This window comes from Podarcis raffonei, chromosome 15 (genome assembly GCF_027172205.1).
Source record: "Podarcis raffonei isolate rPodRaf1 chromosome 15, rPodRaf1.pri, whole genome shotgun sequence".
Lineage (NCBI taxonomy): Eukaryota > Metazoa > Chordata > Lepidosauria > Squamata > Lacertidae > Podarcis > Podarcis raffonei.
This window is the reverse complement of record NC_070616.1, coordinates 33,023,423-33,051,398: the sequence shown is the minus strand read 5'-3', so window position 1 is coordinate 33,051,398 and position 27,976 is coordinate 33,023,423. Positions and strand designations below refer to the sequence as shown.

At 47.0% G+C, this 27,976-nt stretch overlaps 1 protein-coding gene and 1 long non-coding RNA gene across 8 annotated transcripts in view; one reads left to right on the top strand and one right to left on the bottom strand.

Annotated features, from left to right (window-relative positions):
• The window catches only part of ROBO3 (roundabout guidance receptor 3), a 354,058-nt gene that overhangs the window by 222,320 nt on the left and 103,762 nt on the right, over nucleotides 1-27,976 (bottom strand). The window contains exon 1 of one of the 7 annotated variants that reach the window (XM_053367478.1): nucleotides 8,256-8,943. The exons of the other annotated variants lie outside the window; for them this stretch is intronic. Within the exon in view, the coding sequence (XP_053223453.1) occupies nucleotides 8,256-8,328 (73 nt within the window). The 5' untranslated portion in view covers nucleotides 8,329-8,943. Of the gene's footprint in view, nucleotides 1-8,255; nucleotides 8,944-27,976 lie in introns of those variants that run through there. 7 annotated transcript variants of the gene reach the window in all.
• On the top strand, nucleotides 15,453-19,807 carry LOC128402976 (uncharacterized). Its single transcript, XR_008327820.1, has 2 exons — nucleotides 15,453-15,847; nucleotides 19,533-19,807. It is a non-coding gene; the product is annotated as an uncharacterized LOC128402976 (long non-coding RNA).

The window sequence follows — 27,976 nt, the reverse complement described above, 5'->3', positions numbered from 1 at the left end:
TTGCCACTCTTCAGACCTTTCGAGGAGGAGGCACACGAAGAAGGGCCTCAGAAGGTGATCTCAGGGTCGAGGTAGATTCATATGAAGAGAAGGAGTCTTTGAGGTATTGTGGTCTAGAGAAGTTTAAGGCTTTATACGTCAAAGCCAGCACTTTGAATTGGGCCCGGAAACTAATCGGTAGCCAGTGCAGTCAGACCAGGATCGGTATAATATGCTCAAACCAGCTTGCTCCGGTGAACAACCTGGTTGCTGAATTCTGCACCAGAATATAGGCATTTTCCCCTGTTACAAAGGAGCACAGAGCACTGTCTTAACCCTTATACCAAGTCAGGTTGTAGACTCTCCTTCCTTGGAGGGTTTTAAGCAGAGGTTGGATGGCCATCTGTCATGGATCATTTAGCTGAGATTCCTGCATTGCGGGGGGAGGTTGAACTAGATGATCCTCGGGGTCCCTTCTAACTCTACAATTCTATGATTTTTGGCCATTGGCCCATGTAGTTCAGTGCTTTGTATGTTCCATGGACGCGGGTGGCGCTGTGGGTTAAACCACTGAGCCTAGGACTTGCCGATCAGAAGGTCGGAGGTTCGAATCCCCGCGACGGGGTGAGCTCCCGTTGCTCGGTCCCTGCTTCTGCCAACCTAGCAGTTCGAAAGCATGTCAAAGTGCAAGTAGATAAATAGGTACCACTCCGGCAGGAAGGTAAACAGCGTTTCCGTGTGCTGCTCTGGTTCGCCAGAAGCGGCTCAGTCATGCTGGCCACATGACCCGGAAGCTGTACGCCGGCTCCCTCTGCCAATAAAGTGAGGTGAGCGCCGCAACCCCAGAGTCGGTCACGACTGGACCTAATGGTCAGGGGTACCTTTACCTTATGTTCCAGTGACACTCCAGGTAAAAGTCTCTCCTGGTCCTACCTGGAGATGCTGGGGATTGGATCAGGGACCTTTGCCACATGCACACACTAAAGAATGTGCGCTCTGCCATTGAGTTATGTCCCTTTCCTCCCAGGATCTGCGAACAGGATCCGGTCTGAGATCTGCCCATATAAGGATCCCAGGAACTCGAAACAATGACGCAAAAACAGTAGCAGTCAGCAACTGTCGAGGAATCCGCTGGTGCCATTTCCTTCTTCCCCCTCACCTCCCACCAGCATCATCTGCCACCATATGAAATTGAAAAGCCTCGAGTCTGCCAAACTCTCAGATGTTTTTAAAAAAGCCAAACCTCTTAGCGAGTGACACAGCCAAGCACTGCCTGGCCTCAATTAGCTAGACAGCTTTCCAGGGGAGGAAGGAGGAACTCTAGTATTTGGATTACGGTATATGGAAGGATATTCACACAGAGACACACAAATTGCACTGACTTTGAGCTATAGGTAGGACACAGAGCATTCCGGTAACAATAAATTCGAGAGAGAAAAAGACCTGGATTATTTTAGAAAGACCTGCCTCACTACTTTATTTTTTTTAATTGCTGTTTCAGGATGGACAAAACTCCTTCACACAAACATCAATAAATCTTCAGTTAGCCAAGGGCTACTGGCTGCATTTACTCTATCATTGAGCTGCAGTCCTTCCCCATGTCTTCCTATATACATAAACATGTAAGGCTGTCATCACGCTATAGTTGTTTTGGCCACCAGTAGGCGGTGACGCCAGCTCCAGTGTGACTACAGAACAGTAGGCAGGTGAACAAACAATCAGTCTGGATGGCAAATGGCCAGGCAAGCTGTTTAAGGGAGGGAGGTGCTCCAGAGAGCAGTTTGCCAGACCCCTCTGAAGTGCCTCCCCGCTGCTTTAGAAGGGGGTGAGGCCTGGGGAGAACTGTGAATGAAGGGCAAGGGGAGGTTTAGGCAAACTGTGAAGGGATAGGGAAGGGGATGGGCAAGGTGTAAAGGGAGGGATGTTTGGTCAGGTGCAGAAGGAGGAGGGGCTGGCAGGTGTGGAAGAAGGAGCATTGGCAAAGGGGTTGGCGGGTAAGCAGAGATGGCAAGCAGAGTGAGCCATGGCAGCAAACCCTAACTTTACAATCTCTCTTTCTTTCTTTTTTTGGCAGCACAGCACAGTACAGTCGTACCTCGGCTTCCGAATGCAATGGGAGTCAAACGTTCCAGCTCCCGAACGATCAAAAACCAGAAGTGAGTGTTCTGGTTTTCAAACTTTTTTGGGAAGCCTAACGTCCTGCGTGGCTTCTGCTATTGTTTCCGGTGCGCCTGCAAAACTGGAAAGCAATCAGAAGTCGCACCTTGTTTTCCAAACGTTTCGGAAGTTGAACGGACTTCTGTAACGAATTCCGTTCGACTTCCGAGGTACGACTGTAGCATTAACCTCTGGTTACGTAAACTTTGGGATGCACCCACGGCAAACCCGGAAGTAGTTTACCGGGTTTCACCCCGCGCGCATGTGCAGAAATGGTCTTCAGGTTGCGGAAACCTCGGGATCCAACCGGACCTCTGGAACAGAACCCGTCCGCAACCAGAGGTACCACTGTATAAAGCTAACTACTTGTCTCAGCGCCCTTTGTGCAATGCCACCTGAGTCAATTTCTGTCCTAGCAATGGCATTCCTAGACCACTTCAGATCCATTGCCAGCTTATAGGACCATCTTCTGTTCTGAGCTTTCAACAGCAGCTTGATGGGCAAACATCAGCAAGAGATAATACTTATATCCATACGCTGATCAGTGCTCCATATCAAGCTGATGTTTAAAAGCACAGAACCAGAGAATGTCTAACGTTTACTACCGAGCCTTTACTTCAGTTGCTCAGGCGCTACACTGAAGATGCTCATAAGCCATTGTCACAACATATCACTTACTACTCACACATTTATATGATGTTTCTCAAGTGTTTCTAAGTGTTTTACAACCTTAACTATCAATATTTGGGTAATAGCTCCAGGAGGAAACTCCCCAAGTTACAGAAGGAGAATGAAGGCTGAGAGACATGACCAAGGCTGCACAATGATTCAGTGGGAGAGGAGGAAAAGCCAGGGTGACCAAACCCCATACGGAGGCGGCCTCTTCACTCCTAGTCAGGCACTGAAAGCTACAGGGAAGACCTGCCCTTTATGATTAGCCTAACGTGAATACAGTTTCAACTCCAATTGCCTACCTTCTAGTCCACTCTGTGCTGTATTAATAGTGCAATAGTAAAGTAGATGTTTTGCATGGAGATGTTCTCAGGTTCAGTCTCTGGTATCTTCCAGTAAAAAAGATCCAGGTAGCGAGTGATTGGGGGGGGGGGATTAATGATTTAGGACGTAAGAGAACTGTTGCCAGTCAGAGTAGGTATTACTGGGATCCTTCATAAAAGATAGCTTCCAATGTCAGATACAGATACAGTGGTACCTCGGGTTACATCCGCTTCAGGTTACAGACTCCACTAACCCAGAAATAGTACCTCGGGTTAAGAACTTTGCTTCAGGATGAGAACAGAAATCGTGCTCCAACGGCATGGTGGCAGCGGGAGGCCCCATTAGCTAAAGTGGTGCTTCAGGTTAAGAACAGTTTCAGGTTAAGAACGGACCTCTGGAACAAATTAACTACTTAACCCGAGGTATCACTGTATATCTTCTGAAAAGCTTCAAGTTTCTCAAGAAAACTGAAAACTAGAGGGGAGTTTTTAGAGGGAGGTGAAAGCAAATGGAAACAAGAAAACTGACCGTGCAGAGTACAGTGGTACCTCAGTTTACGAACTTAATCCGTTCCGAAGTCCGTTCTTAAACCAAAGCCATTCTTAAACCGAGGCTCTTTCCCTAATGAGGCCTCCCGCTGCCAGTGCCCTTCCACTGTTCAGATACCATTCTTAGACCAAAGTAAAGTTCTCAAACCAAGACACTATTTCCAGTTTTGCGGGGTTTGTAAACCAAATCGTTCTTAAACCAGACTGTTCTTAAACCGAGGTACCACTGTATAGCCCTAGTGGAAGCTGCATCTTAGGGGTGAGCATATGTCCCAAGATTAGCCTTGTATCTGTAGCTTCTTTTTCAAAAAATATGATCTGTTTCTGAGTCGCTCTATGTTCTCTCCACTTTGATATTTCATGTTCTGAGCTACTCTGTATTTACAAAACAAACAAACAAACAAAGCCCTTGGTTCCCATTCACTATAATGGGGAATTGCAAAATGACTACCTTTTTTCTCCTTTTGGCCAGAGTGGATGAAATTTACAGGTAGGGGAATCTCTCCAGAGTGGATTAAGCCTGGAAAATTGTGGAGAAATAGAGATAGGGGCCCTTTGTGAGGGAAATAAAAGTGATTCACTTCCTCCATAATCCTTTCTGGGTGTGGGGCACATGGGTTTGTCTCTTTCTCACCTTAAAATAATTAAGCAGTGACCAGGCAGTGTGCATTCTTGCTTGTACATTTTTAAAACTCTGCAGCTTCACATCCACCTTTCTTTCTGGTGGCTGTTTGTGTCTTCTGATAGGCCTTTACAGGCCTCCCTCAAGGCTTTATCATGTCTCTGATGGGCCTTACAATGCAAGGCTGAGTAGAATGCTGCCAGCAGAGTTCTGAAGAATTCTAGGATGGTGCTGTTTTTTGTTTTCTTAAAGCATAAATGATGCTTTCAACTCTTTTTTAAAAAAACAAACTCCACTGCTGTGCTTTAATAAAGCACAATTCAGAGCTCTTCAGTGCTCTACAGGCAACATTTTGGACAGTCTCAATTCTTGCAGAACCCATGGACCTAGAGAAACACAGATATATAGACAATATAGCAAAGAAACAGAGTAAAATGAGGTTTTGCAGGAGCTCCCATCTGACTTGGGGGGACCCCGCAAATCACCCTGACTTGCCTTGTTATTCAGTCTTCACACAGTCCTGAAATGCATCCTTGATACTTACCACTTAACCAAGGATAGCCAACATGACACATTCTAAATGTGACTACATTTTCTCATTAGCCCCAGCCAACATGGGCAACACTCAGGGGTGATGGGAGTTGTAGTCCATCATCATCTGAAGGTACCACATTGGCTACCACTGGACAATCTGGCTTGCAAATGGAAAAAGTCTGCCAAAGTACAACCAGCAACCTAAAAACCAGTGATCACTGAATATTAAGAACTTCAAGACTCAGGCACACCCAATAATTCAACACCAGCATCCAATTGCATTGACAAACAAAGCACACGTCCACACTGAACCCAATCCCTTTTAACCTCCTCTGGGGTCAGGATAGCGTGGCAGGCAGCATAAGAAAATCAACATGCACACACATAGCCAGTCTCAAGCGACTCATTGAAGACTTGTTCCGAAAGCCCCTGTCATAATTCTTCCCCTCTAAAGCTTTCTGACAGAGGCTTATGGGTGGAAGAAAATTCCTCGGACTTCCTGAAGACATCCTGTTTTTCACATCTGCAAATGCACATTCCAGCCAACCTAGGCCATCCTGCGAGGTGCTCCAGTGTGCAATGAAGTTTCCACAGGAGAACAAGGCACACTCAGACAAAAAGGGCTGTGCAAGGTGTTAACTACAGTATGCAAAAAGGCATAGCTATGTATGTTTATTTGGAACCAAACCACACTGGGTTCAATAGGGCTTGCTCCCAAGAAAATGTGCCTAGGTTTATGGTTTTATGCTCCAATCCTACACACACTTACCTGGAAGAAAATTCTCATTCAATACACTACGAGCTTACTTCTGAGTAAAAGTACCTAGGATTGCACTGTGAGTTTCTGACACCCACAGTTTATCTTGCACATGCTTCCTGCGAGGCCAAAAATATCTGATTCTGATCTTACCCTAAGAATACCATACCAAAGGTCACAGAGTTTTTGGTTTAAGCCAGGGGTCAGCAACCTTCCAACAGGTTTAATTCTTTTTTTAAAAAAAAAACCCACAACCCTATACTTTATTCATTGTGGGAGTCTACTCAGCTTCCTCTCTGCACACACGCAAATATTAATGAAGCAGTACAGGCTCCTGTTTGCTGATCTAACAACAGACACACAGCTAATCGACAGCCCTGCTTGCAGGAGCAGCATATTCCCTCCGATCCTGCTGCCAGCGCCTGCTCTCAGCTGGAAGCAACGTGCAATGAAAAATCAGTCACATTCTCCCCCCCCAAAAAAACACACACACACATTGCAAATGTGAATCCATCATGCCTTTCACTTGGCATTATCCTTTAGCAGCCATTGTCATTCAGGCTAAATCATTCCTTCGATGTTCACCGTGCAGGAGATTGGGAACAGCCAGTTGCGAGGGAACTAACTGGCATGCAACATCCACAGATTTGATAGCATTCAATGTAATAAAAGGAACCTAGGTTGAGACCCTCGTCCACAGCCCCACACTCAAAGGAACTAACTGCTCCTCGCCAACAAGAATATACTGTCAGTGGTTGCTTCTTTAATTCCCACCAAGGCATGGGATGGTCAAGTAATAATGTTTTTGGGGGGGAGGGGTAACCTAAAAATAAAACTCCAGGAATCTCACCATTCTTGTCTTTTCCACCCCACCCTCCGGGAGAGAACTAGCCTCAAACTGATCACCTTTCAAGTTTCGGGGACAAAAATCACATCTGTAAACGCAATTCAGATTGGGGTGGTCAGAGGGATGTTGAAACTCTTTTTCGTTCACTCCTAAAGGGCTGGAACTCCGTTCCCAGCCCCCAACCCACCCACCAAATCTGCCTAAATTTTAAACAGAAATACTTTACAGCCCCATAATTTAAAGCACTTAAAAAAAATAAAACCCTCACTTTCCCTCCATGGTAAATAAAGATGGGTTATTATTATTTCCAGCACTGCATGTTTTGCAGCTTTAGATTTTGCTTTAAAGACCGACACATACAATGGTTCCAGCTCCTGCCCTGGGCTGTTGCATCCTTTTCCAAAGTGTGTCTTGATGCCTCCTCTAGTGGACAGATTCTGGGAGAGTTTGTGGCCTGAAGATTTTTGTTTCCGCACACACGCACAGAAAAGGGGGGGAAAGACTGCTAAGGGCTTTGGTAGGAAGCAAATTAAGAGCATACAGCGCTGTCTCTGGCCACGGAGAGAGGGACTGGTACAAATCTTGCTAAGGCAAGCTGTGTGCGAACCCCAAGCCAGGGGAGGCCTGGAGCCTTCAATTGTCAGGGATCTGAAAGGTCAGTCGCCCTCCAGCTGACAGCCTCTTCTCTGAAGCTAGCCTCTACCCAGTCGCATCCCCTTGTGTGCACTTCTTTTTATCACACTTGGGCCCATCTGTTACCTCAATGGAAAGTGCAAAGCAGAAGAGCCTCTGGGTGAGGCTGGATCTCTCCGCACGCAGGCCGAGTGCTCAATTCTGGGTGACATGGAAGGGGGAGGCGACTCCACAAAGTGGCAGCTGCGCATTAGGGAGTATATGCACACCACATTTTTGCATGTTACACCTTTCGGACAGGAAAAGCGCAACCACTGCAGGTGCATACATTTTGCTGTGGATCGAACGTGCACCAGAAGGAAAAATAAAAATAAATGTAGCATCCCGGCATGTTGTACGCACCGCATGCACAAAAATAATGGTAAACTACAAACGGGCTTTCATGAGAATCCGCACGTGTTTCACTCCAATCTTCCTACACAGACAAATGCTCTATAAAGGGAACGATCTACGAAGTAACATGCAGTGGATCAGGATTGGTGGTCTAACACAGACTCTGGACAAACTCACAAAGACAAGAATGGGGCAGGGAGGAAGAGGGACACAGTGAAAAAAGAGGACCCCCTTCCCAGGCTGCCCAGACCCTAATGCCCTCTTGTCCGCCTCCCATTATCATCCTTTCATAGGGTCGTTATCTCACCAACATCAACCAACCCCCTTTGCCTTTTCGTCCAGACTTGAAACTGCCCCCCCCCAAAGCATGGCTCTCCATTTACTCCAGCGGGGGCCAGAGATTCGCCGGGAGCCTTTGGGCACCTCCCTCGGTGTTTCCCTGCCCCCAGATTTCCGGAGCGAAAAGATCTGATACAATTGCAACTAGAGATCCACCAAACTCCAGAACTGCGGCGCGCTGAGCTGTCCCTAGACCAACCGCAGGATCCCCGGGCAACAAGGAACCCGTCTCCAAAAGAAAGGAAGCCAAACGCATCCGGATCGTGCGCCTCTGAATGTTACTTTCCTGCCCAGTTGTGCCCAGAAACTGCGCTTTCCCTTAGACGACGGGGAGCTCCGGAGCTGCGGTCTCTCCCGAGAGCTCTTTTGGGGGGGAGGGTGTAAGGGGGGGGGGGTAGAGTAATAACAGGAGATCTTCAGATCAGGCGCTGGGAGCGAAGCGCATCTTACCTGCAGCGGGTCCCACCAAGGCCGGCAAGAAGCACAGGAAGCTCCGGAGCCAAAGCGGGAGCCGCCGCCGCATGGCTCAGCTCCTCCAGGGACGCATCCAGCAGAGGAAAGCGGAATCCTTTTCGCGGCGGCTCCCCAGCAGGGGGGCGGGTCGGCTCCGGGGACCTGCCCCCAGCCGTGGCGAGAGGGAAGGGAGGCGGTCCTCGGGTTCAGCAGGGGAGGGGTGGGGAGATGGAGAGGCACGCGCTCCGGGCAGGCTCCGGCACTTTGGGGAAAGCAACTCCGAGGCGCCGTTTGCGCACGGGCGAGCGCACCACTTCTGGAGCGACTCCCAGCGGAGCAAGCACGTTGCTGATGCCGAGGTTGCTCCGGACGCCTGGCTGGTGCCTTGCTCGCCCGGGCGCGACAGCCGAGAAGCCGCCACGCCGTGGAACTTGCTTCAACTCCGCTGCCCCGGCCCCTTTGTCAGGCTGCTGGTTCCCCCAGCGGCGGCTGAAAGAGACGCCAACCCGCCTCGCCCGGAGAACGCGCGGGTCGAGAGGAGTTGGCTGCGGTCGAACCGGGATGGGAGGCGGGCGAGGTTTGGCTGCGGCGCCAGCAGCCACGCCGGAGGGACGCGCTTGCCGAGCTGCTCCCCGCCCCTGTCGCCCCACGGACGGGCAGGGGGGAGCGCTCTGGCTGGCTCACGCCGGATCAAGTCGCCAGCCAACGCGACTCGATTTGAATCCGGAACCTGCTCGGGGCGCAGTTCCGACGCACGAAATAATCACAAGCCGTTGGGGTCCTCGGTTGCCCGCCTGATACAGTAATGTTCTTGCTACACGCGTGTTATGAGAAGTAAGGGAAACGCCTCCGCTAGCGTGCACCGCCGTCATGTGAGAAGGCAGGGTGCGTGTTGTGCCCGTGTTAGAGCAAACGCAGGGAGGTGGGAGGGGCAACGCGGCAGCAGGGTCCGCCCCTGACCTGCGTGCCTGCGTGCGAACCTGAGGACGAGTCCGACTAAGGGTTTGCTGCTGCTGTGCTACTCTCACCCACGGAGAGAACTGTTTGTAGTTCACTAATTGGAAGCTGGCGAAAAGTGAGCTTTCACCATCCAGACGTTCAGTGTGCACGTGTGTGGGATAGCTAGGATCACACCTGTTATGCTTGCACCTGACCTCCACTGGTTCACCTAAAGAATCCTTGCACATAATTGAGCTTTCTCTTCATGATACCCTGGAAACGTGAGGGTCCTTGTCACATGTGCAGTTTGCACACACACAAGTGTATTCACACATTAAGCCAAAACATGGGGAGCAAGGCAGCAGCCTTGATCCTGCCCTCTCCTGTCCATACACCATCCACTTTTAATATAATGTCCAGAACAAGGTCCCTAACTGTGCATAAAGAGCCCACAGGTGTACAACTTAGACGTGGGATGGACCTTGTGCACATCTTCAGCTGAAGGTGTGGAGATGGATAGGAGGAATATGGCCGTGACCTCAATTCCACTCTTCACTTGACCCCCATTTTTCACTGTGAGCATCTACATGGAACGATGGCAGTGTATATAGGTGTTGTCCTACGTCACTGTATGCCCGTGGAGGAAAAGTGACACATGGGATGCAGCCTGAAAAAAATTGCTCCCCTTGGGTAGGTGCAGAGTCTCTAAAGACATTGGGTGGATTTATTTTGCTCATTCAGTGCAACAAGACTAGGTGGCAGGCTACGCTGCTTAGCATTCAGCAGAGAAAGCTGTTGTTATTATTCCCTAATGCTGCAAAGGAGAGGTGCTATGACAAGCCATGTCCTTTGATTTGGCAGCCGTGGCCTCCAATTCCAGATATGTGGCCTGTGAACTTTGTAATGGATTAAAGAAATGCACTCTGTGTATATTGAAAGACTCTTTCAGTCCACAGGTGAGATAGTCTTCATTTTGCCTTAGGACAGGGGGTTCCATACTTTAGTTGCTTTTATAAATCATTTTAACCGATGGCGCTGATTCTTCCTTATTTTGCATGATCTAGGTATGTGAAAGTCGATTCTGGAGATGGGGCCTGCTTGGTGAACCCTAACTTAAACCCTCTACAGAGGTTAGCCCTGCCGCAGCATCTTGCATTTGCTATGCTTCTGGTTTAGTGCTGAATTAGCAAAACAAGGAGCAAAAAGTGGTCCTTGCAACATGACTGCTGAAGCCGTCACCGTCAGTCCACAGACAAGGATTAGGGAAGCCACTGAGAGATGTCAGCTTCTTTACACACACACACACACACACACACACACTCCCCCAATGTAAGAAATAGAGAAATGAATTCTAGAGGTGAAGTTATATGGATGAAGTCTGCTAAAGCAAATACAAAAAAAAAAAGCATCTTAAAAGGCTAGTGTGCAAAAAGCTTTCAAGGACAAGAGTCCTTTTCATCAGTTTACAATTGCGTATATCAGAAGAAATGCTCTGACTGTTCAGTGTCATAAGACTCTTTTTAAAGCAATATGCTTATTATAAGAAAATATCCATGAGGGCTATGGCATGGATCCAGACCAAGGGTTGTATCCAATGCCAGTCCTATTTAGAGTAGACCCACTGAAGTTAATAGGCATGAGTCAGTTAAGTTCTTTATTTTCAAAGGGTCTACTGTAGAGGCTGGTTGGCCACAGCCCAATCAGTGGCAAAGCGAGCCAAGCTGGCACCTGGGGTGGAGCGCATGCCCTGTGCCCAGGGGCAGGACCAGCCACCCACAGGGCAGGGCGAACCAGGGCAGGAAGCTGTGCGGGGCCTCCGAGGAGTCTGCCTGCCTCCTCCCACTCAGCCGCCCCTCCGGTGGAGGGGGAGGTGGTAGGCGGACCGTTTGGAGCAGCGTGGAGCCTGTGGGTGTCCAAGCCACCACATCACTCCCAGGAGAGACGTGTGGCTTAGGCGCGCTGCAGGCCCCACGGTGAGTGCCACCCGGCATTTTGTCACTCCTCTCAGTAGTAACACCCGGTGCGACCCGCTCCTACCGCGCCCCCCTTCCTCTGCCCCTGAGCCCAATATTAGTTGAACCTGAGTTCAGCTAACTTAGTCTGGATCCAGGCCTTATGATCCCATTATCTCTAGCATCACATGGAGATAGCAAGATACCTTCTGTGCCTTTGACAGCTATCATGATTATGGACACCGTAAAGACGTAACAGATGCATTATGGTACAGTCATACCTCGGGTTGAAGTTGCTTCAGGTTGAGCATTTTCGGGTTGCGCTCTGCAGTGACCCGGAAGTAACGGAATGCGTTACTTCCGGGTTTTGCTGCTCACGCATTCGCAAACGCTTAAAAGGGCATCACGTGCATGCGCTGAAGTGGCGAATCGTGACCTGCACACGTGCAGACACGCAGACGCAGGTTGTGTTTGCTTCAGGATGCGAACGGGGCTCTGGAACGGATCCTGTTCACATCCAGAGGTACCACTGTATGAGCTTCAAATGGACCAAAGCCCATTTTCTCAGATGGTTGATTTCACTGCAACCATCTGCACTATACGGTTAAAACAGTTTCATACCACTTTAAGTAGTCATGGCCAGGGGTGCCGTGTCCTAAGAGCCAAGCTCTTTTGGGCCCTGCAATGGCAACAGCAAGAGCAGGAAGAGGCCAAGCACCAGAGAAGAAGGGCTGTCAACCATTGAAGCCATGCTGGCACTGCATTCGGCTCTGCTGCAGCTCCTCCAGACATGTTGATGTGATGTCACGTGATGTGCAACAAGTGTGTGATGTCACACACACAACGCTGGCTCCCCTAATCTTTGGTGCAAGTTGGTGCCTCTGGTCATGTCCTCCTCCAAAGAATCCTGAGTGCTGAGAGTTGGTAAAGGGACCCCTGACCATTAGGTCCAATCGCAGACAACTCTGGGGTTGCGGTGCTCATCTCGCTTTACTGGCCGAGGGAGCCAGCGTACAGCATCCGGGTCATGTGGCCAGCATGACTAAGCCGCTTCTGGCAAACCAGAGCAGCGCACGGAAACGCCATTTACCTTCCTGCTGGAGTGGTACCTATTTATCTACTTGCACTGTGACGTGCTTTCGAACTGCTAGGTTGGCAGCAGAGTTGTTAGGAGGCCTCCATTCCCCTCATAAAACTATAATTCCTTGAGTAGTTTAACAGTCAAACCCTCTTCCAAAGGAACTCTGGAAATTGTCACCATGTGAGGGGAATAGTTTGGTCAAATTTTGACCATGTGGTCATTTTTAAAAAGCACACCTGCCAACCAATCACTAGACGTGTGGGGGGGTTTCCTTCTGCTGAGAACAGGCTCATGTAGCCAAAGCTCAGTGCTGGGCTGAAAACCCTGTGTACAAAACAGCCCCACACTGCTCTTTAAACCTCCGGTTTTGAAAGGCTCAAAGAGCAGCATGGCGCTGTTAGCAAACCTATTTGCCCCCATGCTGCTCTTTGAAGTACCTACAGTCAGTTTTTCAAGTGGAGCATCACCTGACATCACTATACTGTCAGGTGATTAGCAAGAGTGCAACCCCACCCACCTGCCAAATTTGGCCTTCCAGGGGTGGGGAGTTAAAATATTCAAACCCACCCTAAACTGGCTCTGAGTTTCAGTGCCTAGCTTTTTCCTTGTCATACCACAAAGCGCATAAAAGTTTTAAAAACCATATTGTCAGAAAAGCACTATTAAATGTCTGGGTCAGATATAAAGATTTGCTGGAAAACAAAACTCCAAGGTGGTTGTCGCCAATGGAAGCTAAGGCAGTTAAAAAGTTAAATATGGAGTCGAAATGGCCAAGATATTGGGAAATTCTGGAAAAGGAAGGGGACAGATTGAGATTGCAGAGTTTTGAGAAATTAAAAGGGAAGGTGAGAGATTGGTTGCATTATCATCAAATAAACGAAGTGTTCAAATTGGACAGTAAAATTGGCTTCCAGGTGGAAAAATCAAAATTAGAGACTGAACTGTTAGAATCCAGTACTAAGAATTTGTCAAAAATGTACAACTTGCTGCTGAAATGGAATACACAAGATGAAACGGTTAAATCAACTATGATTAAATGGGCTCAGGACATTGGTCATAATATTTTGTTTGCTGATTGGGAAAAGTTGTGGACCACCGGGATGAAGTTTACGGCATGTAATGCCTTAAGAGAGAATATTATGAAAATGATCTATAGGTGGTACATAACCCCAGTCAAGCTTGCAAAGATTTACCATTTGCCTGACAACAAATGTTGGAAATGTAAGGAAAAGGAAGGTACATTCTTTCACCTCTGGTGGACGTGCCCGAAGATTAAGGCATTCTGGGAAATGATCTATAATGAACTGAAAAAGGTATTTAAATATACTTTCCCCAAGAAACCAGAGGCCTTTCTCTTGGGTATTGTCGGCCAGGGGGTGTTAAAGTCAGACATAACTTTCTTTATGTACGCCACAACAGCAGCTAGAATACTTATTGCAAAGTACTGGAAGACACAGGATCTACCCACACTGGAAGAATGGCAGATGAAGGTGATGGACTACATGGGCTTGGCAGAAATGACGAGCAGAATCCGAAACCAGAGAAAAGAAACGGCGGAAGAAGAATGGAAAAAGTTTAAGGACTATTTAAAGAAATATTACAAAATTGATGACAGCTAGAATGATGTTGGACTAAAGTAAATGGTTACTATTAGTAATGGTTAAGACAAGGAGAATAAGGATGATTAGCTTAAATTTATAGCAAAATAAGGGAAGATTTGCTGAACAATTGATTAGAATTTGGAATACAGAAACGGGAGGCATGAGGAAGTCGAAGAAGAAAGGTTTAAGAAATTAGGACATGAAAGGGTACTTGTTTCTTGTTTTGCTTCTTTTTTTGTCTTCTGTTTGTTTATGTATGTTTTGTTTGTATGAATATAAAAAATGTTTAATAAAAATATTTAAAAAAAAAAAAAAGAGTTTCAGTGCCTAGCCCAGAGTCACATTATGATACGATACAATATGATACGATCTCTTTATTGTCATTGCCCCATACAGAACAATGAAATTGAAAAATCTGCATAAGACATTCAAAAACCCCTAAAAACCCTGAAACCCCATTTTAAAATACAATACAGTGGTACCTTGGGTTACATACGCTTCAGGTTACATACTCTTCAGGTTACAGACTCCGCTAACCCAGAAATAGTGCTTCAGGTTAAGAACTTTGCTTCAGGATGAGAACAGAAATCGTGCTCCGGCGGCGCGGCAGCAGCAGGAGGCCCCATTAGCTAAAGTGGTGCTTCTGGGCTGCATCAATAGGAGTATAGCATCTAGATCAAGGGAAGTAATAGTGCCACTGTATTCTGCTCTGGTCAGACCTCACCTGGAGTACTGTGTCCAGTTCTGGGCGCCACAGTTCAAGAAGGACACTGACAAACGAACGTGTCCAGAGGAGGGCAACCAAAATGGTCAAAGGCCTGGAAACGATGCCTTATGAGGAACGGCTAAGGGAGCTGGGCATGTTTAGCCTGGAGAAAAGGAGGTTAAGGGGTGATATGATAGCCATGTTCAAATATATAAAAGGATGTCACATAGAGGAGGGAGAAAGGTTGTTTTCTGCTGCTCCAGAGAAGCGGACACGGAGCAATGGATCCAAACTGCAGGAAAGAAGATTCCACCTAAACATTAGGAAGAACTTCCTGACAGTAAGAGCTGTTCGACAGTGGAATTTGCTGCCAAGGAGTGTGGTGGAGTCTCCTTCTTTGGAGGTCTTTAAGCAGAGGCTTGACAACCATATGTCAGGAGTGCTCTGATGGTGTTTCCTGCTTGGCAGGGGGTTGGACTCGATGGCCCTTGTGGTCTCTTCCAACTCTATGATTCTATGATTCTAGGTTAAGAACAGTGTCAGGTTAAGAACGGACTTCCGGAACAAATTAAGTACTTAACCCGAGGTACCACTGTATACTCTTATAGAGACTCCTTATACTGCGTTTAAGTTAGGATAAAGCAGATGGAGAGGCCATAGTCCAATAATGGATACTTCATGAGCCAAAGATCCCACCCAGCTTCTTCCTGTTCAGAGTCCTGTTCACCGCTGAGTATTTTCCACTCAGCATTTTCTCTTCACAGAATATCAGGTACCAGGTATAAAAGTGACCTCTGCCTGAGACCTGCATAGCTGCTGTTGCCAGCAAGTACAGCTAGTTCCAAGGTAGCTGGACCAATAACCTGATGCCACCACAAGACATCTTGTTAAATTTATACCTCAGGGGAGCTCTCCTCACAATAACCAATTGGCTTTACAAAACCTACATCTATGCACCTGACTTGTTTTTTTCCGCTTTGAAATTTCTACGGGGCAAGGAGAAAAGAGTTTCCCCAACTTCCTCAGCTGGTTTGATAATATTGCTCCATGGATCACTTGTAAAGTTCGGAAGGTCATGGCGAATGTTTGGCCTAAATTGACCTTCCCTGTAATATGAAGCCATTCGTTTTTGTCCTTGCAGAAACAGAAACAAATCAAACCGGGACGCAGGTACCCACTTGCCCTGCAGACCTGGTGATTCTGATGAAGAGAAACCACAGCTAATGGGCTGGCAAGTGTCATCTGCTAACTTGTGCAACAACTCATTTAGGGCAGGCCTGGGACCCTGCCCCACCCCCATCACCACCCAGGTAATTAAAAAGCTGCCTTCTCCTATGGTCACACATAAGATTTGCATGTCAATAAACAAGACACACACCTTTCCCCCCCTTTTTTAAGTTATTATGACTGTGGTTGTGCCATGCCAGGGAGATGCACAAATTAAACACATGTATACACACCAAAGCTAAACTGTCAACTCTCAAGTCTTGCATAAATGACAGCTAAATTGGTTGGGGGGTTTCCAGAAAGAAGAGAAATCAGGTGAGAATGTGCATTTGATTTGAAAATATGCATTAATGTTCGCAGTTCGCACACTCCGGGCCGCCATCAGAATCCAGCTAGCGAGCTCCCTTGCGGCTGATTTTCCAATGCACTCTTTTAAATGGAAGTGAAAGACTCAAAGAGGAGGGGGATACCAAGCGATATAGGAGTTTTAAGGAGCAAGCATCGTTGTCTCTTTTGGACACCGCCACCTGCACTAATTGTAGAAGCATGAAAGGATACAAAAATTGCATCCTCAGAAGCCCTGGCACTTCAGGCTAAAGGGTGGGTAATAAATCAAATTATCACCATTATAGTCATCATTTCTGAGCCTTCCCCCCCCCCCCCCTTCAACATCTCCCCTGCTATCAGGACATTTCCAGGTGATGCAGTTTAATATAAACACCAAGATTTTTCCAGGTTATGACAAGTAGCCTCCTCTCTCACACACACAATGCCTCAGGCCCTTGTGAACCTTCTGTCCTCTGTCTGTGGACTGCCCTTCTCTTCCATCTCAAGATACACTTCTTTCAACTCAAGTCTCAGCCTGTGCTAAGCTGAGGTCAGCGCTTGGTCAGCAGGTACCATCTCTCAATATATATTTTTTGGGGGAGGGGTGTAGTTCTACACTTGATTAATCCTCTTTTAAGCAACGCTATTACTTTTTAAACGTGTCACCACTGTTCATGTGACCTTTAACCCCTTAGAAGAAGCCCGACAGGCTTTGCCCTGGCAAATGATATATCCATCTTTTATGTACCTCTCTGTAACAGTATCTAATGCAGACTTAAGATTCCTGCCTTGTGATAAATACCAATCACCCAGGTTTTCAGTTTCTGGAAGAGCAAAAAGAATAACAGTTTCTGCACAAATTTTCTCCCCCCCCCCGCTCCCCCATCAGCCTCTTTTCCCATTTCAAATGGGGGGGGGAGCCTGCAAGAGTGATGGAAAGGAACAGAATAGCTGTTGATGAACGAAAGGCAAAGATGAAATCTGTTGCAATGTCGACAGACTTGAATATAAAAATGGAACTGACATTCGTCAGCTAAAGAAATCAGACAGATTATTCACCCATTCTTCTTATTCTGCCACCGAGTCGCAGGCCAGGAGCTGCTTCAGGGATCAATCCTGCTTCTCTCTTTCTTTCTTTTCTCTCTCCCCCCCTTCTTTTCTTCTGAAAAGTACTAAAATAGATCAAGATGGAAATTGCCATTTTTATAGCACAAGGTTCTCTCTGCAGAAGGTTTTGGCCAAATAATTAAGTATCCAGCAATTGTAGAAACTTGCAGGGAATTAATGTTCATCAGTTAAGCCAAGAAAGTGATAAAAATGCAAATCTGTTACTAAATTAACAGAGAGCACCAGCCTCCAGGTATAAAGAGGAGTGATTTCGGCATTAAATCGAGGTGCCTGGCTTATTGGAGCCCCACATGAATGAAAATTAGGGGCTTGCCAACACTAACGATGCAGGAATGGAGGTGATTCCACCATTCCCTTGCAATTGACCTTGGGGTGGGGCAATCCACCTGAAATATGTCTTAGGAAAGAGCAGGGAAGAGTAAGATTATTTCAATCAATGGCACCATTGTATAGAATAGGAATGGAGAACCTTTGGTCCTCCAGATGTTGTTGGACTCCCAGCTCACACCCGTCCTAACCAGCATGACCAATGATTAGAGATGTTGGGAGATGGAGCCTAGTAACAGGTATTGGTGTGCGGGGGATGAGGACAGAGATCCTTCCCCCTTTGGAAAGATGGACTCAGACTGCATGGTGTCAGTAATCGGATGACCACTGGTTCCCCACCTCTGAGAAAGAAACTGGTTGTGTAAAATAAGGGGCATTGCTCAAAAGTTGTCAAGGTGTTGCCTTCAGGGTGAGTTATAGAGCGCCATACAACTCAGATGTAGAAGGACATTGAAACATTTCTGGATCAGGCCAAAGGTCCATCCAGCCCAGGGGTGAGGAACTTGTGGCCTTCCAGATATTTCTAGATTCCAGCTCCCATCATCCCACCCAGCATGGCCAATGGTTGGGGTGATGGAGCTGAACTCTAGCCACATCTGGAGAGCCACAGGAATCTTCCCCCCTCCCCGATCTAGCCCAACATGGTATTTCCCATAGTGGCCAACCAAATGCCTCTGAGAAGCCCCCTTTGAACTTGAAAGGTTGGTAGACCTAACCTTGAATTTGAAGCTCCCTATGCTACTAGACAGCATCTTAAAAAGCAGAGACATCACCTTGCCAACAAAGGTCCGTATAGCTAAAGCTATGGTTTTCCCAGTAGTGATGTATGAAAGTGAGAGCTGGACCATAAAGAAGGCAGATCGCCGAAGAATTGATGCTTTTGAATTATGGTGCTGGAGGAGACGCTTGAGAGTCCCATGGACTGCAAGAAGATCAAACGTATCCATTCTTAAGGAAATCAGCCCTGAGTGCTCACTGGAAGGACAGATCCTGAAGCTGAGGCTCCAATACTTTGGCCACCTCATGAGAAAAGAAGACTCCCTGGAGGGCACAAGGAGAAGATGGAGGGCAGAAGGAGAAGGGGACGACAGAGGACAAGATGGTTGGATAGTGTTCTCGAAGCTACCAGCATGAGTTTGACCACACTGTGGGAGGCAGGGAAAGACAGAAGTGCCTGGCATGCTCTGGTCCATGGGGTCACAAAGAGTCGGACACGACTAAACAACTAAACGACTAAACAACAATAACATGCTATTAGAATCTGGTGGCAACCAATTCTTTAAATGCATGATGTTCTGTGTGAAGAATTTCCTTTTGCCTGCCCTAAAACTCTTTCTGATCAGTTTCATTGGATGACATGCCCCCCAAATTCTAGTATTATGAGTGGGAGAAAAACTTATCTCTATCCACTTTCACTGCACAGTGCATAATTCACACCTGACTCCTACCAGTCTGATGTGGTCAGGCCCCTCATCTAAGGCTGGTGTCAACTCTGTGCCGGCTATTGACATCCCGCAGAGAAATAATCAGGATAGAAGCCACAAGGGGCGTTCTGGAAAGAGTAGGAAAGCATCATCTCACACAGTTGTGCCCTCAGGAAGGTCTGGGATTTCTCCAGGAAGTAATAATGAAGAAAATATTGCTTCTTCAGAGTGGGGATGGGGGGGATGCAGTTCACTTCATATTTTAATGAAAACCGCCTAGTCCATATTTCCCAAAACAATAGATGACCTGAAACACAACTTTGAAATCTGCAGTTCTCTTAAAACTTTTGTGGTGCAGCTCTCCAAGCAAATAATGTACCCATTGCTATAGTATGAATGGGGAAAGTGCACAAAAATGCATGTATATCAGGGAAAATAACATAGAGATATGCATCGAATTGGGGAAAATTACAGAAATTGTCTAGATTGCATTAAAATTGGTTCATTAGAAGAAATGTTAAAATGCTAATGAATTCTTGTAAATACTTTTTTTTTTTTTTAGCAAACTGATGAGGAAGCCTAGCAAACTGAACTTAAAGATTGGGAAAATGAAAAACTGAAGTCAACAACTTCATCCATGCTTATCCACAAGTGAAGATCCTAGTTATCCAGAGGTCGATGAGCTTCCTATTATTCCCAGGTCCCCCAGAATTGATACCGCTGTCTTCTGCCCTCTCCATAATTGCCGGCAGCATCGCATGGAGTGTCATAGAGGTGCCAGCTACTTCCACAGCTGTTTTTATTGCTTTGTCTCCACTCAAATAACAAGTGAAAGAGGGGGAAAAGGGGGGGAATAGAGCTCCTTTATGCATGTGCAAAGGGACGCTGGTGGCGCTGTGGGTTAAACCACAGAGCCTAGGGCTTGCTGATCAGAAGGTCAGTGGCTCGAATCCCCGTGACGGGGTGACCTCCCGTTGCTCGGTCCCTGCTCCTGCCAACCTGACAGTTTGAAAGCACCTCAAAGTGCAAGTAGATAAATAGGTACCGCTCCGGCGGGAAGGTAAACGGCGTCTCCATGTGCTGCTCTGGTTCGCCAGAAGTGGCTTAGTCATGCTGGCCACATGACCCGGAAGCTGTACGCCGGCTCCCTCGGCCAATAAAGCGAGATGAGCGCCGCAACCACAGAGTCGGTCACGATTGGACCTCATGGTCAGGGGTACCTTTACCTTTATGCATGTGCAAACTGCTCCCCCCCCCAGTCACGGAATAAATACTGTCATCTCTCACCACTCAGATGAGATCAGGTACAAGGTGTTGTGTGCAGAGCAGAAGGTGCAACATCCAGCCAAGCTTGATCCTCAACAAACCTCACTTCAGAAATTAAGCACCTTCTCAGGGGTAAATTCTCAGTAGTTCACTGAAGCTGAACTAGCCTAACATCCTATCTCAGCTTGTAAGCTGTCTCTCTAGAAGAGAGCCTCTCTGGGCTTGTAAGCTGTCATAAACATGGGCTTCCATGAAGGTTGAGGAAATAAAGGGATTCATCTCGGTTTAGGGTTAGGGTCGGGACGCGGGTGGCACTGTGGGTAAAACCTCAGCACCTAGGACTTGCTGATCGCATAGTTGGCGGTTCGAATCCCCGCGGCGGGGTGCGCTCCCGTCGTTCGGTCCCAGCGCCTGCCAACCTAGCAGTTCGAAAGCACCCCCGGGTGCAAGTAGATAAATAGGGACCGCTTACCAGCGGGAAGGTAAACGGCATTCCGTGTGCTGCTCTGGCTCGCCAGAGCAGCTTCGTCACGCTGGCCACGTGACAGGGAAGTGTCTGCGGACAGCGCTGGCTCCCGGCCTCTAGAGTGAGATAAGCACACAACCCTAGAGTCTGTCAAGACTGGCCCGTACGGTTAGGGTGGGGCTGAGCTTCTGGATCTCACTCAGTCCAGGATGGAGGCAGGCCGAGTCCTGCAAAAGGAAGTTTTCATATCTCGTCTCCTAATATGAGCGAGTTCCTTACGGTTATGAAAACCAGCTCCTCCAGGATCGTGCTTTATCAGTTATTAGAGCCCTCCTCTGTTATGGGAATCTTCGCTCGTGATCTTACTGTCCCCAGACAGGAAGGCACCAAGAAATTCTGGTGCTGTTCCATTTCTGAGAAGATAGAAACATAGGAAGCTGTTGTGTACCAGGTCAGACATTTGGTCTAGGTGGCCCAGTACTGTGACTGACAGTGGCTCTCTGGGGTGTCAGATGTGTTTGTGCAGGGTGGGGTGGGGTCCTCCATATCCCCTACTACCTGATCCTTTTCACATGGGAGATGCCAGGGACTGGGAGACAATGTTGGTCTGAAAGGAGAAAGAATAGAATCGTACAATTCTAGAGTTGGATAGGGCCACAAGGCTCATCTAGTCCAACCCCCAGCAATGCAGCAATCTTTCATCCAATGTGGGATTGAACCCACAACCCTGGGATTAAGAGTCTCTTGCTCTTCTGACCGAGCCATTAAGCAAAAAGAAAGAGGAAGAATGAACAAACTTGGAACCTTTGCATGCAGAAGACATGTGCTCATCCTCTGACCTGGGCCTCCCCTCCATTTTCATGAAATAAATGCCTCTTTTCATCAAGTGTCTGAGGCCTGATCCAAGCTGTCAAACAAGCAGCATGATGGGTAACACTTAACATGAAGAATATATCATCTTAGAGGAGGAGGGGGAGAATAACTGAACGTTTATATAGAACTCAAGTGCTGGAAGTCCTTTGTATGCCTTACCTAGTTACGAACTTCACAAATACTATTTACCACATTTCTTATAATTATTGATTTGAATTGCTATTGTTGTTGCTGCTGCTAAACTCTTATAAAGTGCCCAATATTTTCCAAGTGTTATAAAGTACGTATATGGAAAACTAAAGCAGTCCCTGACTGCAGGCTCCTAATATAACAAGATGTGATACAAAAAGGAATAAGGAACAGGTTCTCCAACTCTCCAGGGCAGATCTGAGGGGGGCATGGGGAGGGCACAGAAGGGGTGTTGTTGTTTTCAGTTCTGCAAGCAGAAATCCTTGTGCTGATGGAACATGTTAATTGGATACCCGCCCCGTTCTCACAGTGGCTAACCAGATGCACATGGGAAGCCCCCAAGCAGAACCTGAGTGTAAAGACATTCTCCCCACCTGTGATTCCTAGCACCTGATATGCAGATGCATGCTCCCATCAGAAAATACTATCCTCAGAAAAGACACACACAGTGGCAGCATAGGCTTTGGGATCTAGATGCTCCATAAATTCCACACTGGGAGGGCTCAGACACATTCGTTTGCTGTGCACCATCAGAGAGTCCTCATGCAGGTTTCCATTTGCATTCAGAAGGCCACTGTCAGAGATCAAGCTGAGGAGAGCTACTCTGATGAGGAGCCTCCCCCTCCCCCTGCTCCTGACCAGGATCCTGAAGCTGCCCAGGAACAGTGGAGCAGTATAGATTTGGATCAGTGGTTTGCAGAGGGGCATAGTTTGGAAGACAACAGCTGGGCAGAACTGAGTGGGGAACAGCTAGGAGAAGAAGAACAGGGAGAAGAGAATTAACAGACTCCCTTTCACTGGAAAGTGTCCAAACGATCAGTCCAAGGTCACGGAGAGCAGATAAGGCCAAATGGTTGTGAGATCGGGTTGCCAGATGAGGAAGTGACGGGGGTGGCTCAGGGGGAAGTGGGTGGAAACCTTAATTGGGAGCGCCTTTCCTCCTAGAATGGAGTCTTTGTTCTTTCTCTGTGAACATTAAAAACCTCTTTAACTGGTAAGAAACTACAGTGGTACCTCGGGTTACAGACGCTTCATGTTACATACGCTTCAGGTTACAGACTCTACTAACCCAGAAATAGTACCTCGAATTAAGAACTTTGCTTCAGGATGAGAACAGAAATCGTGCTCTGGCGACGCGGCAGCAGCAGGAGGCCCCATTAGCTAAAGTAGTGCTTCAGGTTAAGAACAGTTTCAGGTTAAGAACGGACCTCCGGAACAAATTAAGTACTTAACCTGAGGTACCACTGTATTTTCACTTTGTTCTGCTTATCTGTGGCCAAAGGGAGGGAGGAAGCTGCTTCCCCAAAGCCTGACAGCCACCCCTGTTCATCTCCACCACAGGACAGTATGAAACACTGTCCCATCCATAGCTGCCATCTTCTTAAAGTTATTGGAGGGCTCTGCGCACCACCCTGATGATGTTACGACATTGAGCGGAGTGAAACGTGGCAGTGACGTGGCCCCAGCAGCTCCTTCTGAGCCAGGAGTCGGGACAGCACATGCCCAGGCAGATAGTTGGTGGTGGTATCAACAGCATGGTCAGGCTGCTTGCTCTGCCTGCTTCTCCTCCCTCCTTCCCTCATGTGCCAGCAGGGCGCCTGCCTCTCCTGTGCCCGCTGCCAGTGCCTGCTGGCCAGGTGCTCTCACCAGTGCTCTGGCTGCAACCATGGTATTTGGGGGGTGGGCCCCGAAGAGGCTGCTACCCCCACCATGGGAAGGTGCCTTCCTTGCTGGCTTGCCCACCTGCCCATGTCCTCCTCGGCTGCTCTGTGCCAAGCCCCATGGAGGGAAGGATCAAGCAAGCAAGAAAAGAAGGGACAGACAGGGTGGGAAAAATACTGTGGGGGCTGAGCCCCCAGAGGAATTGGGGGGGCAAGGTATCCCAGCTCCATAGAGTTGGCAGGTATAGCCTACTCATTTTGGTCTTGTGCAGTAGCCTTCAGCTAGTCTCCGCATCTGCCTTTTTGTGTGTGCCCCCCCCCCGCCATGCAATGTGATCTTGTGGCATTTGTGCTGAGTGTGCAAGCCACCCCTATTCTTTTATTCATGGAGGCTGTTTTTCACCAAGAGAATATTGGAGCCCTCATTTCTGTCTCAAGGAATCTATTAACTAGTAGTTAAGTGCAAAACGATCCAATTTGCCCTGCCCAAACCATGGGTGATCTAAAATACAACTATCCTTCAAATTTTGCAATTCTCCTAATTTTACAGAGCAAATCTCCAAGCAAAACAGGCACATGAAAGCATGCATATCAAGGGAAAGTGTGCACAAAAACAGATACCGAACATAGCGTGCAAAATTGCATTATGTTAGGTGAAATTGTGTGCAAAAATGTGTAGGTTAGGCAAAATTGTGTAAAAAAATGCATATATTAGGAGCAATGCCCACAAAAAATGCAAACAGATATTCATGGATTTTTGTTTTCGTTTTTAAGCAAACTGAAGTTAAAATGGGGGAAAAGAGAATGTGAGAGAAACCAAAGGTGACAGTTTCATCCAGCCCTGTTTTTAACTTTTGGAGCTCAGCAGAAAGTGATATTCGTAACACACCAGACTTGTAAATGCCCTCAGACTGCAGGATGATTTCTCCTCCAGGTGGATGTTCTATATTCTGAATCATAACATTGCCTTTTTATCACAGCTTCAAACACTTTTGATTCTGCATATTTGGTTCATTTTAAGCCAATTAAAGACACTTGTGAGAACAAGCACCGAGTGATTTCTAAATTCCTCACTTAGCCGTCTAGGAAAATTTCAGCCTCATCATTCATCGTCAGTCTGCAGGGGCTGGAGCTGATCCCATCTATAATTTCCTCCTTGGTTCTGAGTTCCATGTGTCCAATGCTTTTACGCCATCTTCATAATGAAAGTATATAGCTGCCTTAGCTCATTCTGTTGAAATAGCACATCGCAATGCTACCTCTTCCCTTCTGCGCTGCCCTGTGTAAATCTTAGCCATCAATTTTTGACATTCTAATTATGGGACTCCAAACAGTTATGCTCAGTAGATCATAATCCCATCTCATAGCTCCACTACTCGAACTCTCTCGTTTCCATTCTCCTTCCTCTTCTGTATAGAAATGTAGGTAAATTAATATCCCTTTCTATTAAGTTTTTTATATTTTTTTTGCTGCAGGATGATGTCACCATTTGGCTTATTTAGGATGCTTGGAAATCTATACCGCACTTTTCATCTCAGCTCCTTGTCCAGCCTTAACTTGAACTTCCTGATCTAATTATTTTAATCGCTCATTTAAATGTTTCAATTGTTAGGTTTTTTTGACAAGCTTGTTTTATTGCATATTTTAATTATGGATGTTTCACTGGTGTGTGTGTGTGTATGTGTGTGTCAATTATGCACAGATAGTTTATAATTGATTTTGTACTTGTAAACCACTTAGAAGCCATTTTGGTCACATAAGTGGTATGGAAATTAATTAACAAGAACTCGGTTTGAACCCTGCTAACGTGAGCCACAGGAGCCAAGTTCCATTCACACGGTCGCTTTTGGGGATTGATCTCTAGCCATAGTAACTGGACGGTTTTGATGGACTGAAAGTGTTTGGGGTCAAATCGTTGTCTGAAATGGTAAGCCAGAGAGGGGGAGCCTGTGGTCTCACACAAGTCACATCCAGGATGGCCAAGAGTCAGGGATGATGGGAATTGTAGTCATCTGGAAGGCCACTAGTTCCTTGCCCCCATGGGGCAAGGAACTAGTGGCCTTCTGTCATAAACATAAACATGGGCTTCCATGAAGGTTGGGGGATTAAAGGGGGACTAAAGGGATTCTAAAATGAGGGGCACATTCCCATTCTCTTTGCTCCTATCACCCCACTGGTTCCTGGTAGTACTTTGTATGTAGCAGCTGAAGGATAACATAACAAGGGATAGACGTATCCATCAGCTTTGCTTTCTCACACTTTCTCATTTGTCCAGCGCGTCACATTTTCACAAGAGTTTGGGATTCTTTTAAAGTCCTCCTGAAAATTCACCAGCCTTTTAGTGTGAATTTCTCATAAGACACACATTTGTGTGTGCAATATTGCTCAATATACACATTTTTACAAATCAAGTTTCCTGTAATGCACTTTTGTATGCTGTTTTTACAAATATATGCATTTCAACACACATTTTACCCCAATATATGCAATTATGTACATTAGTTGGCTGAAGAACAGCATTGCAAAATTTGGAAAAGTGTAAATTTCACAGGGTGGTTATGTGAATTTTGGTTCATGTGTTGTTTTGCAAAGTATACATTGGGTAGGTTTGCTTCTGAATGCAAACAGAATCAAATTACTCCCAAATCCCTAAACATAATGCAGGATAGTGTACTCCAAAGGGCTAAATTGGACAAATAGGATCTCCCACAGTTTGCAGTTTGTTTATTTTAAAAAAGCAGTCAATGGTGGGGGCAATTTGATTGAAGCTCTCAGCACAGGGGTAGGGGAAAATAGGAATCTGCCTTATAGCAACTTATACCATTGGTCCATCTTGCCTAGCATTGATTGGTGGTGGCTCTCTAGGGTTTCACACAGGAGCTATTTCCCAGCCATACCTAGAGATGCCAGGGACTGAACCTGGGACCTTTGGCATGCAAAACATGTGCTCTGCCACTCAGCTACAGCTCTTCCCTGACCCATAGCTACATAGGAAGCTGCCTTATACTGAATCAAACCACTGGTCCATCTAGGTCAGCCTTTCTCAACCTTGGGTCCCCAAATGTTGTTGGACTACAATTCCCACCATCCCTAGCTAGCAGTACCAGTGGCCAGGGCTGGTGGGAGATGAAGTCCAACAACATCTGTGGACCCAAGATTGAGAAAGGCTGATCCGGGTCCATCTCATATTGACTGGCAGTGCCTCTCCAGGGTTTCAGGGAGGAGTCTTTCCCAGTCCTACCTGAAGATGCTGGGAACTGAACCTGGGGATTGATACAACCCTGTCCTATGCACCATTGTCCTGATAAAAATACCCCCGCCAGTTGTTACATATCCTACACTATCAGTATCTCTCATTCTGTTTCAATGGGGCCAGCAGCATAGAGGCAAGTTAACTGTGCTACGTCTGCAACCTGAAGTTCACACTAGAACATACTTGACAGTTCTTTGAGGAAGGAAAGGTCACTAATGGAAGACTAATTACAAATTGTCTTTGGGGTGGTGTTGTCTTCAGATACCAACCACAGAACACCTGATAACGTTTGAACATCACTGGTGGGAGGGACCACAATTTGCTGGTGGGGTACACCCTTGGCATGCAGAAGGCTCCAGGGTCGGCCCCTAACACTTCAAATAAAATGATCAGGAGGCAGATGATGATAAAGATTTCTGCCTTGAGATCTTAGAGAGCCGCTGTCAATCAGAATATACAGATGGACCAGTATTCTGACCTAGTAAAAAGCAGATTCCTAGGAAATTAGCACCTTACCACAAATCTTTGGGGAAGGTGCATGGTAGCATGCTGGAGTATTCCCTAGTGCAAGGATAGGAAACCTGTGGCACTCTAGATATTTGGTTGGACTACAGCTCCCATCACCCCTGACCATTGACCATGTTGGCTGGGGGCTGGTGGGGGTTGGAGTCCAACAACATCTGGAGGGCCACAGGTTGTCCATCCCTGCGATAGGGGAATGTCCAATATATTTCTTTAAGGTTGTTGAAGATGGAAAACACACTCCTCCAGTAACAATGCATCCTATTGTCCCAAGGCACCCCTCCCTACATCACCTCCTCATCTCAGCACCTATCGGCTCCCACTCATGTCAAGCATCCTTTGGACTCCCTCCATTGCAGCTGGCCCTTCAGAACTCAAGATGACAAGCCTAATGTTCAGTGGGGGTGGGGTGGGGGTGTAATAACATCTCTAATTACAGGAGAGGCATCCAGAGATCTTTCCAGATTCTTCCTTAATTGAGCCATTTTAAAAGGGAAACTGTCAAATGCTACACACTTTCGTTTGATTGCAATCGTCTTCTGAAAGCCTGGAGATGTAATTCCTCTCCCTGCTGTTTTCATCCCTTTCCATTTGACAGGCGATGCTATTTTCCCTGCTCTCCTTGGGAAGGCTGAGCCAACATTTCTCTACCTCCTTCGTTCGTTTCTTTGTGGAGGGCACCAGGACCGCAGGATAATGCCAAGATAACGCTATTGTGAGCCTAGGTCCAATATACCACCTAGCTGCCTCTTTCTTCAGCAAAACACAACACCCCA